This window comes from Triturus cristatus, chromosome 11, assembly GCF_964204655.1.
Source record: "Triturus cristatus chromosome 11, aTriCri1.1, whole genome shotgun sequence".
In the NCBI taxonomy this organism is placed as follows: domain Eukaryota; kingdom Metazoa; phylum Chordata; class Amphibia; order Caudata; family Salamandridae; genus Triturus; species Triturus cristatus.
In genome coordinates this window covers 571,297,942-571,317,499 of record NC_140594.1, presented here as the reverse complement: position 1 = coordinate 571,317,499, position 19,558 = coordinate 571,297,942, and the positions used below count along the sequence as shown (strand labels likewise).

The 19,558-nt window shown below is 50.1% G+C and overlaps 1 protein-coding gene across 10 annotated transcripts in view; it reads left to right on the top strand.

Annotated features, from left to right (window-relative positions):
* The window catches only part of ZBTB38 (zinc finger and BTB domain containing 38), a 308,287-nt gene that overhangs the window by 201,376 nt on the left and 87,353 nt on the right, over positions 1-19,558 (top strand). Inside the window, exon 2 of one of the 10 annotated variants that reach the window (XM_085633671.1) lies at positions 11,545-11,624. The exons of the other annotated variants lie outside the window; for them this stretch is intronic. Coding sequence (XP_085489797.1) covers positions 11,550-11,624 — 75 coding nt within the window. The 5' untranslated portion in view covers positions 11,545-11,549. The remainder of the gene's footprint in view (positions 1-11,544; positions 11,625-19,558) is intronic. 10 annotated transcript variants of the gene reach the window in all.

Below are 19,558 nucleotides of genomic sequence, written 5' to 3'. Positions count from 1 at the left end.
AGACTCATGGTAGGATGGATCCCGGAACATCGGAGGCAAGTAACCTCAGCCCCCATGGTTGAGGCCCAGTAACCCCTGATTGCCACCTGGCCCTGCTGGATAGGGTCTGACAGATGGCAACAAGCAGAGTGAGATCCTTCCAAGTGCATTCCTACTTTCAACAGCAGAGCACTTAGTTCAGCCTTTACACATTCAAACCTACAGACCAACATATTAGGGTAAGGAAATACCTCTTTTTTTCATGATCACCCCAAACGTTTTGGACTGATGCGGCTGGTTTTTCAACTTTGAGAGTGCACTGAGGCCTGCTAACCAAACCTCAGTGAAAGTTGTCTGACCCTTAAAAGTGTATGTTAGATTAGTTTTTACCCAATTGGCATACTTTAAATGAGAAGTCTCTAGTATAGGGTTCCAGGGGTACCCAGGGCCTGGAAGTTAAAGTGTCCCTCAGGGACTGCAGCACGTAGTGTGTCATCCTGAATATGACAAAGTAAAACATGTCTCCCAGCTTGCCACTGCAGACGAGTAGGGCGGTTTTAAACTGTTAACTCGACTTTGCAATAGAAACTAATCGAAAGACCTAACCTCACTTTTGTCACCCCTATGGCAGGCGTATCGAGTCCTAAGACAAATACTGTGTATTAAAAATAATGCCAGGGGAGGAGCCTAGCGCTTGACCAAGATGGCCGCGTGAGCTTAGAGCTCACGAGACCCTCGCGCCCTCCGTCGACTATCCTGTCTCTAATCCTGACGGTATGAATGGCACCGTGTTGCTGAGTTGTCAGGGAGGCGATTGATACTATCCGCGGTCGGATCGCCCATCGGGAACCGGACTTACGACGGGCGAAGATTGCGGCCTAACTCCCGGAGATGCCAGGGGCTAGAGTTGGCAGGATGCCCGACTCCTAGTTGATCAACAACGGCCTGGTGAGGTGTGAACTGTCGGACGGAGGCCCTCGCTCTTTCACTTTCGGTTTCGTTCCCTTTGTCTGCCCGGACACTGTAGAGCTCTGGGTGGCTTTATAACCCCAAAGACGCTCGGCGGGCTACTCTGGCAGCGCAAGGCGGACCTGCTCACTCCTTATTCCTCTCTCTGAGAGGGAGCGGTCTTCACTGCATTGGACTGCCTGGAGTCCATTATGTCGGGCAAAGCAGAAGGGGATCGGTTGAAGACTAAGTCCACCAGGCGGGGAACGTATTCCCAAGTCAACAGTATGGACCGCTACGCCCTCCTGAAAACATCGCCGAGTGGACCGAGCCAGGCGCCGGATGCCCAGAAGGAGGACTCGCCTGGGACACCGGAGCTATCCCTGCAGGATGTCATGGGCGCGCTTGATGGGATGCAGACCTCGATGGGGCGGCAATTCGAGGCCCTGGCGCATAAGGTGGATGCCATCCTGGTGGATGTCAATTTGATCCGCTCGGACTTGGGCAAGACAAACGAACGAGTTAAGAACCTGGACCACAAGACCACGGGCCTCGCTGATGATGTCGCGGATTTGCAGAATGAGGTCCGGAAGCTGAGGGCCGAGAGTGACCTCGCCGCCCGTCGGCTGGAGGACTTCGAGAGCCGGTCCAGGCGCAATAACGTGCGCGTCATCGGGGTCCCGGAGTCCTCGGATGAGGCCTCGACGGACCTGCTTGTGGAAGATTTGGTCCTCAATCATCTTAAGCCTAAGGGCCTTGGGAAGTTTTTTGCGGTGGAAAGGGCCCATAGGGAGCCGGGCGGGCGGCCCAAGGCGGGTGCCCCGCCGCGGCCGATTGTCGTCCGGCTCTTTCATTTTCGAGATCGGGACGCTATCCTGCAAGCTTCGAGGGTGACGGGCCCAGTCCCCTTCCAGAATGCGTCGGTGAATTTTTATCCGGACTTCACCCAGCATGTGCAGAGACAGAGACAGAGCTTCCTGGGGGTGAAGCGGAGACTTCGGGAACTGGACCTGAAGTATGCCATGCTTTTCCCCACCAGACTACGGGTGGTGCATGAAGATCGGACATTCTTTTTTGACTCTCCTGTTATGGCCGACGAATGGCTGGACGCTTTGCCCCGGCGACGGACCGGGGACGACACAGCCGAGCATGGAGACAGTGGCCGGAATGGACAGGGCTGATATCTCAAAGCCGACCTGACCTGACCTGATTTAACCATATTAGAAGATTTGAACAGAGTGCAGTAACTGTGGAGGGTTGCGGGAGGACGAGGGGTGCTCTTTTCCTCCCTTAGGGTACTTTTTGTAGATTTTTGTTTTTGTAGGGCGACAGGCACACTGCAAGTTGGGGGGGCTTTTTAAGCTGCAGCAGGGGTGCAGGGTGGGGGGAGTTTTGGGGATTTTGAGTTTGTTGTTGGGGGGTTTATTTCTGCAAGGCATGATGATGATCCTCAGGGACGTTCCATGGTGGCGCCTCGGGTGTGGGGTGGGCCTCTTTCCGTTTGAGGATGGGGGGTAGAGGCTTAAGTGTTATAAGCTGGAATGTTAATGGTTTGGGGGATCGCATCAAGAGAGGGATTGTCTTGCAATTTTTGAAACGCTCAATGCCAGACGTTGTCCTGCTGCAGGAGACGCATCTCATAGGCAATACGTGCTATGCCCTGAATAGGAAGGGGTATAAATTCATCGCACACTCGGGATTCTCTTCTGGGTCCAGGGGTGTGGGCATCCTCGTCAGAGCATCGCTGCCTTTTGAGGTGGACTCCACCATTGCTGACGATAGGGGGAGGTTTGTGGCGGTGGCGGGGCGGTGGGAAGGAAGGACTTTGGTTTTGGTTTCGGTTTATGTCCCGCCGGCCCTGCAGGCCTCCACATTTGCTGAACTGGGCAGGGCTTTGCTGACTCTCCCGGGGGGAATGCTGGTAGTGGGAGGGGATTTCAACGCTGTGGGTTCCGGACTGTTGGATAGATACCCTCCCAGGGACACAGGGGGGGCTCAGAAATGGCTTCCAGACTTCCTGGATACATTTGGTCTGATAGATTGCTGGAGGCTCCGGCACCCCACACAGAGTCAATACACGTTTCACTCCGGGGCGCATGGTAGCCTCTCCAGGATTGACTACCTGCTCACTCTGGCCGCACATGCCTCGTTGATATCCGAGGCGAGGCACATGGCACGCGGTATCTCTGATCACTCGCCAGTGTGGATCCGGCTGGATCTAGGTCGGGAGGGAGGAGGGAGGGTGGCCCCCATCAACCCATGGTATTTCCGAGACCCCAAGATGCGCAGTGCCTTGGTAAAGAAGGTAGATAATTACTTTAAGGACAATCTGGGATACGTGGACTCGGCGGTGTCGCTGTGGGAAGCCTTTAAGACCGTGCTTCAGGGGGAAGCCCTTTCCCTTGTGGTGGCTGCCAAGAATCGGAGGGATGGCGAGGTGCGGCAGGTGGAGGAGGAGATTGCGGCCCTTGAGGGGGATATGGAGGAGGAGGTTACGGAGTCCTCATTGCATGAGCTTTGCCTGAAGCAGGCGGAATATAGGGACCTGGTGACGAGCGCTGCTAAGACCCTCAGCAGGGAACAACAGGGCCGCCTGTATGACGTTGGGGATAAGGCAGGGAAACTCCTGGCGTGGTTGGACAGGAAGGAACGGGTCAATAGAGTGGTGCCAGAGTTGATTGGAGAGGGGGGAGAGGCGATCGTGGAACCTGAGGGGATTGTGAAGTGTTTCGGGGAGTATTTTCATAGGGTTTATTCCTCTGTGTCGGACAGGCCGCCCGAGGACTCGTCTGCTCTCCTCCGAGATATCGAGTTGCCCTGCCTCTCTGACATAGATAGGGACGATTTGGATGGTGACATCACGGTTGACGAGGTGGCGGGGGCGATTCGCGCGTTGAACTCGGGTAAGGCTTCTGGACCGAATGGACTGCCGATCGACCTCTACAAACTGTTCCCGGATAGGGTCGCCCCTCATCTGCGCGCCATGTTTTTGGAGGCGCGGGGGGATGGGATCCTTCCGTTGGACCAGCGGCTGGCGTCGATCGTGGTCATACATAAAGAGGGTAAGCCCCGAGATAGATGCTCCTCCTATCGACCCATTTCACTCCTCAACGCTGAGCCGAAAATTCTGGCCAAGCTCCTGGCTACCCGTTTGATTAGGGTACTTGGCGATTTAGTCCACCCGGATCAATCTGGCTTTATCCCGCACCGAAATACAGCATTGAACCTTAGGCGTCTTCATGGCGTCATCGCCAGGGCGGGCACGCTGCGTGAACCGGCTGTTGTGGCATCTCTTGATGCCACGATGGCCTTTGACACGGTGGAGTGGGCATATTTATGGGCCGTGCTGGCCAAGTTTGGTTTCGGTCGCGGTTTTGTGAGTTGGGTTCGGTTGCTGTACGAGGGGCCACTAGCGAATGTGGTGGTGAATGGACGAGCATCTACTCCGTTTCAGCTTGGTAGGGGTACCCGGCAGGGCTGCCCCCTGTCGCCCCTGTTGTTCGCCCTCGCCCTTGAACCGTTGGCTGCGTGGATACGTTGGCACCCGGATATACGGGGCCTTCGGTGGTCGTGTGATCATGAGGACCGCATTTCGCTATATGCCGATGATATCCTGCTGTATCTTGCCTCACCTAAGAAGTCACTTATAGTGGTCTGTGACGTACTCGCATCGTTCGGTAGGAACTCGGGGCTTGTGATTAATTGGGGCAAATCGTACTTGTACGTTCTTAGTGGCGAGGTCCCACCGATCCCTAGAACATGTTCGATACAGGTTGCCCAGCAGGGTTTTGTGTATTTGGGGATTTTTATATCCTTGGATCCTGCTGTGCGCTATGAGAGGAATCTGCTCCCCCCCTTGGCACGCTTGAGGCGAGATGTGGAAGGTTGGCGGAGGCTGCCGCTCTCTCTTGTTGGGCGTGCGGCCCTGTTTAAAATGATGTCTCTTCCCCGCTTCCTCTACGCTCTCCAGAACACCCTGGACTGGGTACCGGCCAAATACTTTCGGGAGGTCGAAGGCCTCCAAAGGACGTTGCTTTGGGATGGGCGGCCGCGAATAGCTATTTCAAAGTTGACGCTCCCGTGGTATGATGGGGGCATTGCGCTCCCAGACATCCGACGGTACTATTGGGCCACGCAGCTGAGTGCGATCAACCATGGGTTTTATGGCCCTGCCCTCAGCCCTGGGTATGCCATGGATAGGTGGCTACTGCGCGGCGGCAACTACTACAGGGCGTTGTATTCGCGGTCCTTAGACTCGTCCCTCACGGGGCCCACAGGTGTGGCGGTGCGCGTATGGAAGATGGCGACTGACTCGTTGGGCTGGAAGGATAGGCTAACCCTCGCTACTCCATTGTTTGAATCGGAAAGATTGGGAAGACTCTGGCACACGGAGGGCTTTGATAAGTGGGATCTGATAGGTATATCCAAGGTGGGAGATGTACTGCATAAGGGGAGGGTGAAGTCTTTCGAGGAGTTGCAGACTGAGTTTGAGCTAGGGCCCTCAGAGTATTTCAGGTATATCCAGCTGCGTCACGCCCTCCGATCAGTCCTTGTTGAGGGTGAGAAGGTGCCGGAGTCCTCTCCACTTGAGGACCGAGTCCTTGATGGTCATATGCCCGAGAGCACGATCTCGCTCATATATAAGAAGTTGATAAACGTCCGGGCGGATTTGCTATTGGGGCTGAGAGAACAGTGGACCAGGGATGGTCTTGAGTTGGATAATGAGGACTGGCAGTCAGCGGTTTCTTCGCCCAAGGAGGTTGCGATCCCGTCACGTCTGAGGCTGGTGCAGCTTAAAATACTGCACCGGGTGTATGTGACGGGGCCAAGGCTGGTCCACATGGGATTCTCGGAGGACGGCCTGTGCAGAAGGGGATGTGGTATGGTGGGTACTTTCTTGCACATCATCTGGGAATGTGGTGTCATTGTGGAGTTCTGGAGGAGAGTCCATGCAGTTATGGGGGAGGTGACGGGCACTGCGGTACAGCCGGAGGCGCGGTGTTGCCTCCTGAACGTCTGGGGGCCCACTGACCTCGATGAGGCGCAGACCCAATGGGTGACTCTGGGTAACATGGTAGCAAAAAGGGATATCGCGCGGCTGTGGGGCTCCTCGGGACCCCCTACACTGACCGCGTGGAAGGAAAACATGGATTGGAGCATGTTTAGGGAGAAGACGGTCTACTGCTCTAGAGGTCGCCCCCGGAAGTGGCATGCCATCTGGGGGCGGTGGAACCAATACAGGGGGGGAATATGTCTTGCCCCGGACCTGGAACCTCCCGAGGAACAGCTTTCCCCCTGACCTACTTTCCAGCACAGCTTGGTTTTAGGAACTGTTCTGGGCCTCTGCTGTTCCCCTTCTTCCTCCGTACACAGTCTTGTACTTAGTAGACGACTGGGGTCCGGTCTCCCCTGGGGGCCTCCGCCATGGGCTCATAATGTCCTTGCCTTGCTGGGGTTTGTTGTTAGTTTTTTCTGTGTTTATTTAAAATTGAACCTTTTGCATTATTCTTTGAACTGCATTGGGGACACGTCACTGTATCTAATTTGCAACGCTGCCGAACCTTCGGGCTGTCGGCTGAATAGCTGTGTCCTGAATTTTGAAATAAAGGTTTTCAAAAAAAAAAAAAAAAAATGATGCCATGTATTTTTAAATGTCCTAAAAGTGAGAACCCCAAATTTTATTTTTACTTTAGAAAGGCAAGTAGCTCCTTTGGTAAATACAGGTTTACATGCTGATAACTCAGCTGTGCTAACTTTTGAACGGGACTATTAAAGTTGATATTTCAAGGTATTAAAATAATTGTTACCATAAACCCTACGTGATGCCCAAGTGAAATTCAATGTAACTTTAAAATAAAGGCAACTTTTAGAAAATTGCTACTCTGCAGCCCAAGATTTCCAGTGGCCATTCACAGATGCTGACCACAAGACAGCCGCTGCCCTCCTGGGAAGAAATGTGAACGACTTCCAGGAAAGAAAAAATGAGAGGCCTGCTGTTGGAAGAGGTGTCACCTTTCCCTGGCAAGAAGTCGCACAGGGTGTTAGCCCAAAAAGCTAGCTTCAAAGGGGAAGACACTTTTGAAAGGAAATGGTGGACACGCACAAGAGGAACTGCTCTTTTATTCTGGCAGACAAGTTGGCTTTTAGGGTGGGCTGTCTAGCTTCACACACCAAGAGATGTTTTCTACCATCTTGGGAATGGGCATCCTGGGATAACTAGTTGCTACACAGCAGGAAGTTGTGATAAGTGGAAAGGGACCTGGTAGCTATTGGGTTGTAACTGCTGCCTCCCCAAGGATATTTTGGGGGAATAAAAATGGCACCGTGACCTCAAGTCATGTCTGTACTAGGGAGAGGACCAAAGAAGGTTTGCCCTGCTGTTCCCCAGATCTAGCAAGAGAGGCTGCCCTAACAAATGGACTGCACCTGTTGCTTCTTGGGCTAGTAAATAGAGGACTGCTCCGGGAAAAGTTGACCCCTGAGTCCCAGACAGAAGAGGTTGGCTGACTTCCTGTTACAGCTCCAGGATCAGGACCTCAAACGCTGAAGAAACATGCCTTGGCTACTCAGTAGCCACAATCATTGATCGCCACTGACCGCTACCATGCAGCCTGGAAGACTGAGTCCCGATGTTCAGAAGTTGTATTGAGTCTGCAGAAGCAGGAGAATGGTCGAAGTGCAGTTTGGTCACCCAAGAAGGACACTAGCCTTCACCAAAGGGAACTGGTGGTTTTGTTGTGACCGGGGTCCGGTAGTCCAGTGGCAACTGGACTTTTGCTGGACTCAGCAGGGTTTTGAGACACATGGACCCTTGTTGCCAAAGTTGCCATGTCAAGACTGTGGACCAAGAAGCAGCCCCATGAAGCCCCTCATCACTGACACAGCATTCTCAGCAACTTACTGCATCTTCAGCATCTTATATCCCTTGCATCAGACCCACTCAATTGATATCTATGGCAGTCCACCCATAGACTCTGGAACTTGACTAGATACTGCTTCGATGACAAGATAACTGTTCTATAAATCCTGAGACTGCTTTGATGACAAGATAATTGTTCTATAAATCCTTGCTAGGCCCTTTGACCTGCTCTCTGCTGGAGTTGGTCACCCAAAGATAGCCGAAGTACCCGAACACAACTTAATAAAAGTTTACTAAGTTTCCAAAGTTTTTTCTAACCATTGTAGTGCCAATACTTGTTTTATTTTTGAGTAAAAAGCAGTGATTTATGGATTACTTAAAAATCCATATCTCTGGAACCCTCCGGTGGGTTTTGTTTATTTTGGTATTTAAAAATTCATAAAAAAAAGATCTATTTTTATAAATTGGTGTGAGATTTTTTTCGTGTTGTGTGACTTTCTTATTTCATTGTTTTGGTACTTCTGGATACTTTAAACTTATTCCTTTCTTGATGCCTGACTGCTCGGAGCTACAGCTATCCAGGATTGAGCTTAAGGTTTTACAGATGAGCCGGTCTAGACCCAAGACATTAATTTGAGTGTACGACATGGCAAGGTCGCACAGCCAAACCATATAATACACCACTTTCCATACAGTCAAATACAAGATTAGTTGGAGAGGATCCTGAGACACTTCTCATTGATCAGTTAAGGGTTCCATGTTTGGATTGAAGGTGGAGAACTTACAGAAGCAAGAACAGGTAGGCCTTCTGAGTTACTTCAGACACTAGTTTGAGAAACTGGAGGAAGAGAAGTAACTGATGGACGGTGGGAAGAATGCCAATGAGTGAAACCTAGGGAGAGAGTGCTATAGTGTCAGGCTCTCTCTGCCCTTTAGCACAGGTTATACCCAGACACCATAGGTGTATCCCCAAACATTCTTTCTAGGATTCCTGGGGTACCTTTGTCACCGCTCCAGGAGTGATCTCCTTGGGACGTTCAAGTGTAACTGACACCCTAAACTTGTAGTTAGCTCTCCTGAAAGCTAAGACTGAGTAAGAAGAAAAGGCCAGCGAGCATGAGAGGGAGAAGCAGACGTCAGCTCACCAGGAACAAAAAGATAGGAGGGAGGGGAGACTTGAACAATGGGCCTGTGAGGAGTGAAAGAGGAAGCAGGAAAAGGAGAGGCAGTAAAAAGAAAGAGATCTGGAGAGAGAGAGAGAATAGATTTAGCGAAAGAAGTTAAAAATGGCAGCTATGACAGCTACATCTGGAAAAAGCAGTTCCGATTAAAACACTTCTGGAATTCCTGCCTAAATTCCTAAGGCCGATGTGGACATAGATGTTGAGAAACAAGATATTTTGATTTTAGCTTATGAGTTTTTGGATTGGTTGTAAGGCTCAGCCTTTGAAAGATGTGTCTGTCATGGTTCACTTGCCCACAGACGGTAGAGCAGTCATTAGAATGATAACTGTGTCTGAGCAACTCAGAACGTTTGGGTTGAAGCCAGCTTAGTACTTTGCAGTGGTTTAAGATAGCAAGAGAGCAGATTGTATACTATTTGAGACTTGGATTTATGGAGTATTGAATGACCGAAATGAGTGGGTGAGAGGACTGGAGGCCAAGGATTTTCATTTCCTTAACTAGTTAGACAAACCTGTCAGATCGCACAGGGAGGGATCCAGGGAAAAGCGCAGTGTTGGGCCATTGCAGTTCAAATTTGGTTCCAAGTTAGGAGGAGCATAAAGAGAGGGGAGAATAAGTAGGTGCTTGCAAGCCCAAGGTGGCTACTTGTTTTAAACAGCTCAAGGAAGGGCGTTAAAAAAAGATTCTCAGGTGAAAGGCCCTGTACCAGCTTTATCTGTCATAGCTAGTGTTTCGAGTATGATTGAAATGACCTCATAGGATTCTGTTACATCCTGTGGCTATGAACATTTGGGAAGGGTCCCAGATAACTTGAAGCACATACACCTACAAAGAATTGGATTTATGTCAGAAGCTAGTATCAAAGGCAGGAAGGTACCTACCCTGTGAGATACAGGAGCTCATAAAACTGTGGCTGAGAGGAAATATCTGAAGCTCAGGGAGATTCTCCACAGTGCCAATGGCACAGGCTTAGTAGCAAATTTAGAGGATATGTAGTTTTGATTGCCTGGTTTGAGGTGGAAATCAATGGCAAGTCAGCCATTGTTGATGGAGAGGTGAGAGAGAAGCTGGATGTCTCTTGGGCAATTATTTGAATGCCCCTGGTTTAGTATCAGGGCAGAAGCCGATATGCCTTGGACCACACCAGCTGTGTTGACCAGAGCACAGGCCGCATGTCTGACTCAGGAAGAGGCAAGGACAGTTTCTGATGTGCAGAACTCAGAACAGGGTAGTGAGAAGATGAGGACAGACGTGAAGACACCAGCCATGGCATCCATTGCCCCAGCTCCAGGTGAAGAGGAGAATGAGATGCCCGAAATGGACCAGGCCTTTAAGTTTGGGTCAGAGCTGCAGTGATTGTTAGCAGTTGGAGGAATTCTGTAAAGCACAAGTTGGATGCCCTATAATTTTTAGATTCCGGAAGAAAGCCCAGGAACAGATCGGCAAAGGAGTGATAGGAAGGGATTACGTTGGCTGGGCAAATGGCCTGCTACATAGTGAGCCAGTAAATCCTATGCCAGTTGTTAGCAAAAGGCTAGTAGGTCCATCAGTGCACAGGAGCTTCCTGTTGACATTGGCCCATTATGTGCCATAGGCAATACACTTGGGCATTATGAAGACATATGATAGGTAGCACCTACTGTTCTACTGGCCAGGGATGCTGAGAAACAAAGTGAGGACCTACATGCCAGTTTAGCAGTAATTCAGGAGGTAAGACCAAGACACTGCTAGTTCCTCTACAGTTTGTAGGCATTCCATCTGAGCAGATGGTAATAGACATTGTTGGCACATTCAACCCACCGCAACCCTCACTCCCAACCAACTGCATCAAACAAGTATATTTTGGTTATGGTTGGCCATCAGGTATCCAGAGTTAGTACCCCTTAGGAGCACAACTGCAATGGTGGTAGCCAGTGCTCTCCAGGGGATCTTTTGTAGGAATAGATTTCCTAAGACTCTGATCTCCGATTTTGGGAACCAGATTAATCTTCTTTACAATAGAGAAGTGTGGGAGCAAGCTGGTGTAACATACCACTTTACCATGGCATATTATTCACAAACTAATGGGTTTAACAAGACCTTTAAGTGCATTTTGGGAACTCTTTTAGAGATCTTCATGTTGAAATCAGATCTTGTCCTGTCATGTCTCCTGTTTTCCTACTAGGAGAGTCCACAGAAGGCAGTGAGTTTCAGTTCTTTTGAATTTTGTTTTGGCGCCAGTGCATGGCTTACTCACTTTGATCAGAGAAGGGAGGTAAGGAACCTTCGAGTCACCTCAGAAGAATGTGGTGGACTATGCGATTGGTCTTGGGAAGTTCATGAGAGAGAGGTGGGTGCCCCCAGGGTTCACGCACAAATTGACAAGACCCAATTATTGTAATCGGCACACCCTGATCAGTGGCTTTCACCCAGAGGCCACCAGAAAAAGGACAAATGTTCATGAAGTGAAAGGGTTTGGTGCCTTTAGAATTCTCTCTAATCTCACGGTTGATGCAATTCCAGAAATACCGTTGATAGTATATATAATAAGACCAAAGGTGATTAAGTTTCTATATTTTATTCATCCTTTCTAGTATGAATGCGGACTACGAACAAGACACAGCCGACACGTGTTTTGCCACAAGGCCTGCTGGCCAAGGCTTTTTCAAGGCAGGTAAGTCATAGTACGATACTCCGGATGATTGTCCAAAATTCCAATCTAAATGTCGAAATGGGTCCTAGGATGATTCATGTAACATGAAGGCGGGAGAAAAACGGAAGAGATTTCTGTGTCAGCTGGGTCTTGTTCGTAGTCCGCATTCATACTAGAAAGGATTAGAGTGAATTCTAAAGGCACCAAGCCCTTTCACTTTATGAACATTGGTCTTGGGAAGTTGATGGTGCAATACATGGGCCAGGCGAAGAAAAGACTTTAAGTTAGCCAAGAGACAGCTTTGAGATCCAGTAAACTGCCTAAGAAGGTGATTTTGACTGAGCAGTGTGAACAAGCTTATAAAGAACTGAAGAGAGCACTGGCCAATGCACCTGTTCTGAAGACACCTCACTAGAGTAAACCGTTCATTGTACTGGCAAGTTCCTCAGACAAAGGATTTGGAGCGGTATAGGCTCAACTCAGTGACTATACATCGAATTAGCTAGTGCTATCCACTCCAGGCTGAATAATGAGAAAAGTATTTTGTCATTCCAGGAAAAGAATTACATGTTTGGATTAGTAAAATACCATCCAAGTCCCCCTGGAATTAATAAAAGCAGCTCCTGACACATTTAGCTCTTATTAGAGCTCGTTAGGGAACAACAGCTTTATCCAGCCACAAGACAGCACCCAGTATAAGGCTAAGCAATGCCCTTCCAGGCTTAGAGTGTCACATAAATTATGCAAAAAAGGAGGGAACACTGGTGAGTTCCCATTTTTTTACGTGGAGAGCAGCTCCTTTATATGAAGCACTTTACAACACGACCAGCAATATGCTCACCTCAAATTTGTTTTACTAGCAGAGTTTTTAAGCATAGCACTAACGCAGAGCCATCCACGCTGAGCTAGAAAAGTGACAGAGCCTTTTGCTATTTTTGCAACAAAATTGTTAAGCATAGGATTAGCTAATGCTATCAATGCAGGCCTTAAAAATGACAAACGGCTTTTACCATTACGAGGTTGGCTTGGAAGGTTTTTCACCGATTCAAAGCTGTGATACCGTGCCTAGAATGGTAAAGGTTCATGTAAGTTTTCAGCTCAGCATGGATGACATACTATTCAGCTGTTATGGCTAGCCTTTCCTAAAAAATGAACTTGGGATTTTCATACACGCCACCCTGCACTTTAGGCCCGGCGTGTAACTTTTGATTCCATTGACAAATGTGTGATCAAACAAACTTTCACCATGGTTTTGTAGTGAGATTAATCAAAAGATGCAAACACTATTACCAAAAACAAAAAAAATCGCGTTATATGTTTTCATATAGCTATCCGTAGCAATACTAGAGAGATGGCAGTATCTACTCTGTAGTTACAAATCTGAAAGAGACACGTTAGTGATAGATTCCTTACCTTAGAATATCCCCAGGCGTCAGACTGGATCTGGAAGGTTTTCGGCAGCAGTACCCCTGCGCGTCGGTAGGCGTCGTCTCATGGCTCCGCGTACGTCGCTGGCGTCGTAGTCGCTGGAGCTACTTAGACGCGCCCACGCGCGCTGACGTCAGTTCTTTCTTTTTCCACGCAGATCTGGAGAGAGCGGTACCTCCAGTCTAGAAATTTCGACTGTGTTTCAGAGACTTTGGTCTCTAGTTTTGTCGAGTATCGACTTCTGGTGCAGTAGGGATGCCCTGGTTTAAGTCCTGTGAGGACTGCCATCGGAACATGTCGGTGGCGGACCTGCACGTCGTGTCTCTTTTGCTTGGGGCACGCCCATGACCCCGAGACGTGCCCCGATTTTCGGGCCATGGTGCCGAAGGCTTTGCAGGAGCGTTCACGAAAGTTGTTGGAGGCCCGGCACTCGGTTCCGCGCCATTCAAGGTCCCGTTCCCATGGGAGGTCGAGGGGCCGGTCGCAGAGCCGACACCATCGTTCGTCGGAATCGGGGACAGGTAAGTCCAAGCGCCATAAAAAGTCGAAGAAGCGGCGGCGCTCTTCGTCTACCCCTCACCGGTCGCGTGTGAGGATGACACGGACTGGGCTGACAATGTGGAGGATCCTGATTTGGATGTGTCTTCATACCCTGGAACACTGTACCCTTCTTCCATGGCTACGGAGGAGGTTGGTACATTTTCAGTGGTATTGCGTAGGGCAGCTGAGGCTCTTAAACTTGAGCTCCCTACAGTGCCCATGCGGACTAATCTCCTAACTGAAGTGCTTCAGCCGGCGGCTTCCTTGGCAGAACCGCTGCTGTCCTTTAACGACGCACTTTCTGACATTCTTTTGGGCACATGGTCGAAGCCCAACACAGGGGCTCCTGTGGATAGAAGTGTGGCACAAAGCCATTGCCCGGCCCCGGGCGACCCCAGTTTCCTCACACAACACCCGACGCCTGAGAGTCTGGTTGTCCAGTCCTCAGCGTCTCCAAGCGCATTCCCTTCTGCGCCTCCGGATAGGGAATCAAAGAAGCTGGAGCAGTTTGGGAAAAAGATTTTCTCGTCTGCCAATTCAGGGCTGCGGTCGGTGAACACTGCATGCCTTTTGGGCCATTATTCACACTCTGTGTGGGACACAGTGGTGCAAGTACTGCCTCAGTGTCCAGTGGAGGCCTGGACGGTGCTCTCCCAGGCTATTATCGAGGGAAGAGACGCTGCGAAATTCACTATCCGTTGTGGCCTTGACACCGCCGACTTGCTCGGCAGGGCAATTTCCACAACCGTGGCGCTCCGCCGTTACGACTGGCTTCTCGGGGGGTGTCCAGAACACTTTGTTGGACATGCCCTTTGATGGCACACGCCTCTTTGGTGACAAAGCGGATAGCACGTTAGAACGCTTTAAGGACTCCTGGGCAACGGCCCAGTCCTTGGGCCTTTCTACCACGTGCACTCCGTTGGGGTCTCCAGTATTTCAGACCCACTAAAAGCCAGTGGGCGGCAGGATTCGCCATCACCTCCCCCACTGGCGCACCATTACTTCCGACAGGTGGGTTTTACAGATAGTCCGAAGGGGCTACTCCCTCCCCTTTGACACTACCCCTCCAGCCATGCCACCACAGTATCACCACATGTCGGGGGATCACTTGGCACTTCTCCAGCAGGAAGTTGCGGCCCTTTTGGCCAAGGGGGCTGAAGAACCGGAATAACCCACTTACTGGGTCTCGGCGGCGGGGGAACCGCCCAAGTCTTCCATACCCTCCATACGTAGTAAAAGGAGACACAGGAGCCTTCGTCTGCAGGAGGAACCCAGATTTATTCGAATAGCCCGGGCTATGGAACAGAGTCCCAAGCTAGTCAGAGACAAAACCCAGGAGGCTGCTGCTTTTCTCCGCAGCTTACAAGCCTTTTATACTTTTTCATTCCAGTCTTTTAGCTGTTAGTCCATTGTTCAATCAGGGCAGTGTTTGCAGTTGATAACCAGATCCAGACGATGTTTGTAGGTGGTGACCTGGTCAAGGCTTGGTACACAAATCATTGTTCACTCAGTGTGATCAAAGCTGGTCTTGCAGGTCATTGTTCACTCAGCTTGATCAAAGCCCGATCTTTCAGGTCCTTGTTTAGTCACCCTGATCAAAGCCCGGTCTTTCAGGTCATTGTTTAATCACCCTGATCAAGGCCCAGCAGACAGACCATTGTCCAGATAACCTGATCACTGTGTCAAGGATGTTTACCAGGCTGGGAGCAGGAGATGGAAAACAAATCATTTACCCAGGGCTTGAGTGTCTCATGGCTTTCTGTTGAACTGCAAAGAACAGGGGGGTTGGGTGTGCGACAGTTCCTGGGCAGAAATGCAGGCTGCAAGATGGTTTTTGTCGTGTCAGTTAGAATTTTCCCAGGTATCAGCAGAAACGACCAGGTGGGTCGTGTGGAAGTGTTTTGACACGAGATGGCAATGAAAAAACAATGGAGTCTCGGTAGAAATTATGCCGATCAGAAGAACACTTTTCCTCAGACCCTCCTTTTGCCATTGAGTGGCAAAAACTTTAAGAAATGTCAATGTTCATAAGGCCATATGTTTCTTGTTGGAGCATCATCATCATATTGGTGTTGTGAATGTTAGAGGGTGGAGGTTTGATGGTCTGGACACACATTGTACAGAGCACTGGCAAGCACTGAAAGCACAAACAGCAGGAGACTAGGACAGCTACTCCCAAGGCAAGGAAGATGAGGACCCTCCACCCCCACTGGCAAAGGAGGCCCCAGATCCAGCTTGTGAGGGACCATCCAGATGAATTTCAGAAGATAGGCGATGTAGACGTTGGATGGCATCGTATACTGTAGGTGCGTTGTCTGGAATGTACACACAGCAGCTGGAGCCGATCAATTTACACACACCACCACGATCAGCAAGGATGACGTCAAGGACCATGCGGTTTTGGAGCGTTATAAGGCGTTCTGCCTGTAGCTCTGCAGTGATGTTGGAGAGGGCACCAGCTGTTACTGTGATGGTGGCCTCAAGGACCCTGGTCAGTCCTCGTATAGCCCGACTGTTCGCCATGGGACCCCAGAATGGAAGGAAACCTTTAAAGAAGTCCCCGGCTTCCTGGCCTGCTGTATCCTCGGCTGATATGACGCCCCTACGTGAGCGGCGCAGAGCGCCCTTCATCAACAGGTGGTAACCTCCATGGGTAGAATATGTTGGTGGAAGGAGGAAGGCAAAATAGCAGGTACCAGACCAGTTACGGGGAGCCAAGTGTAGGCGACAGTGCCACAGATGAAAAAGGTGTTGGAGGATGCCACCAGCTTTGGAGGAGATGTAGAGTTTAAAGTTTTAGTGATATCACAAGTACTAGTACCAACTTTCTTAGTGCCTAGGCCATGGATACAGACACGGCCCTGCACTTTTATGATATTCAGAGTGTTTCGTTCATCAGGCAGCATCCTTCTGGTGCGGAATCTAGAAAATGTTCGGCGAGGGGTTGAGTTGAATACTACCATCTCACCAAGTTCATCTGGTGGTAGTAGCAATGTGGATGAGCTGGTCGGGCAAAAAGGAGCATTGGCATTGCCAGATCTGTTCCGCCAGAAGTCATCCCGAAATGTCCCAAGGACCCAGAGATGGAAAAGGGGTAGGGTAAGAATGGGACAGGGTGTATCATGGAATGCGGCATCAGTCCACAAACCCAGCAGTTGGAAGTGTTCATGATCAGCTGATGGTGATGCAACATTTGGACGAAGGTGTTATTGAAGAATTCTGCACGGCGGGGTAATTTGTGGGCTGGTAGCGTGAAATACTGGTGCTCTGCAGGAGTCGGTGTAGGAGTTGGTGAGGTAACAGAATGGTAGATTAGGAACACCCAACCAAGGATAGACAGGATGAGGGAGACAAACAGCGTCACCACGGTGGCCATGAAGCATTTACTATGTCGGAGACTGACATATTGTTTCTGGATTCGGTGTTTTGGACGGCAGCCATTGTGCTAAGCCAGGGACCTCTAGTGGCTGTCTGTGATTGGTGGTTGCTTCACTGGGTGCAGGTGCCAAGGGCTCTATGGCGTACCTTAGTCTGACACACCAGCACTACTCTCAGCCGGGGAAGATCACAGCCCTACAGCCTATAGGCACTTGGCGAAGTCAGGGGCAAGCCTTCCCTCGGGGGCGCAAGTTATAGCGGTCGGAAGTAGGGACAGTATGGTCGGGAAACAATTGTTCTTGGTGTTGAGCAGATTTAAGGGAGGGTTCCACCCTTCCTTTCAGTATGCTGTCACTCTCTGCTTCCGTAGATGTAGAATGCAGTCTGGCATCGCTGAATGGGACAAACGTCGGGACTGTTTCTGTTTCTGTGTCTGAGTCTCCTTGTCCTTCCCTCACCCACTGATCATAGGGGAGGGGCAGAGGCACACGCCTGCAGTGAGATGAATGCACCCAATTCTTCCGACCTTCTACTTTCACGGCGGTGCGGGTGGCCAGCAACACCTGACGGGGCTGTGTCCAGCGGGGCTCGAGGCTCTTGGTCTGTTGAAAATTTCTCACTAAGACCCAATCACCAGGTTGGATGACGTGTCCTGGGCCCTCGCTTTTGTCAGGTATGGCCTCATGCACCTGGTGATAAAGAGTACGAACGGTATTAGTTAGACTGTACAGATAATCAGTTAATACAGGGTATTCAACATCAGACAGTTTCTTAGGCCGTGGGACACCCCATACATTGGCAGGCCTCCCAAACACAATCTCATGGGGGGATAGCCCTATCCTGGTGTGGGCCGTTGTTCTGGTAGACAGTAGGGCCAAGGGATAAGCATCAACCCAAGAGACACCTGTCTCGGCTACTATTTTGGCCATTTTAGTTTTTAGGGTGCCATTGTACACCTCCACTAGACCTGCTGACTGGGGGTGGTTAGCTGCATGAAATTTTTGTTTTATACCCAATTCTGTACAGATATATTCCATAATCTGAGCCGTAAAGTGTGTCCCGTTGTCACTCCAGACCAAGCGGGGTAAACCGAATCGTGGGAGGTACTCTTTTAATAGCACTTTAGCGGTAGTGATAGCGGTGCAGTCTTTGACGGGGTAGGCCTCCACCCGTCGGCTGAAGGTACAGACCACCACCAGGACATATTTCAAATTGTTACATCTGTCCATCTGGATGTAATCCATTTGGAGGACTTCAAAAGGGAAGGTAGGAGGAGAGAATCCTCCCTTAGGGGTAACTGTGCCTTTTCCTGGGTTATACATTAGGCAAATCATGCATGTTTTAACCAGCTTTTCAGCATATACTGGTATCTTAGAGTTGTACCATGTAGGTTCCAACAGTTTACATATCCCTTTTGCACCAATGTGAGCAGGACCATGGGCCATCGTAACTACTGGTAGCACATGACTGTCAGGTAACATCCATTGTCTTTCCATAGTCGTACGGACCCAGCAACCATCAATTCCCTCCTTTGCTAATTGCTCCTTCAAAACCCTTAGTTCCTCAGGAGTAGTATGGGACTGAATATCAATCACACTCTGTACTGTGTTTTCAACCATGCCCTCGTCTGCCACCCACCTAGCGGGACCTCCTACATACATTCCTTCCCTTTTTCTAAGAGCTGTTTGTCTGGCCGTCTGGTCAGCCAGGGCATTGCCTTTCCCAACATCATCTGTCACTTTCTTATGGGCTTTATATTTTATAATGGCTACCTTTCTGGGGAGTGTCAGGGAGTCTAACAATCGGTGAATTAGGGGGCCATGTTGAATCTTGGTCCCATGGGAAGTAAGGAAATTCCTTTCTTTGCATAACTTCCCGAAGTTGTGGGCCACCCCGAAGGAATATTGGCTGTCAGTATAAATATTCACCGTCATCCCTTTGCTTAACTCACAGGCTCTAGTGAGGGCCACTAATTCTGCTGCTTGAGCAGAGCACTGCGGAATCTGAGCTGTTTCTACTACTTGCCATAATGTCGTGAGGGTGTAGGCGGCTGAGGTGTTACCATCTGGCCCTCTGAGACATGATCCGTCCACATACAGTGTACCTTCTGGTTCTGCTATCGGGGTATCCTGTAAGTCAACCCGTCCCTTTGTCTCCTCCTCTGTCCTTAATATGCAGTCATGTGGGTCTAAGTGGGCATCCTGAGTATCCAGTGGGAGTAATGTGGCGGGGTTTAGTACAGTGCATCTTTTGATGTTAATGTGGCTGGCAAAGAGTGTCAGTTCATATCCTGTGAGGCGTGCGCTAGTGAGGTACTGTGTCTTGGTGTTATTAAGGAGGGTATCTACAGAATGGGGGACCATCGGAGTCAGGGGGGAGTTCATGACGATCCCTGCACTCTGACGGACCATGAGGGCGGCCGCAGCGGTCACCCGTAGGCATCCTGGGAGAGCCCTTGCAACAGGATCTAAGGTGGCTGAAAAATAGGCACATGGCCGATGGTGACCACCGAACATCTGGGTAAAGACAGCGCATGCACAGCCGTCTGTCTCATGTACAAAAAGAAAAAATTGTTTGCTATAATCACGAGTACCGAGGACTGAAGCAGT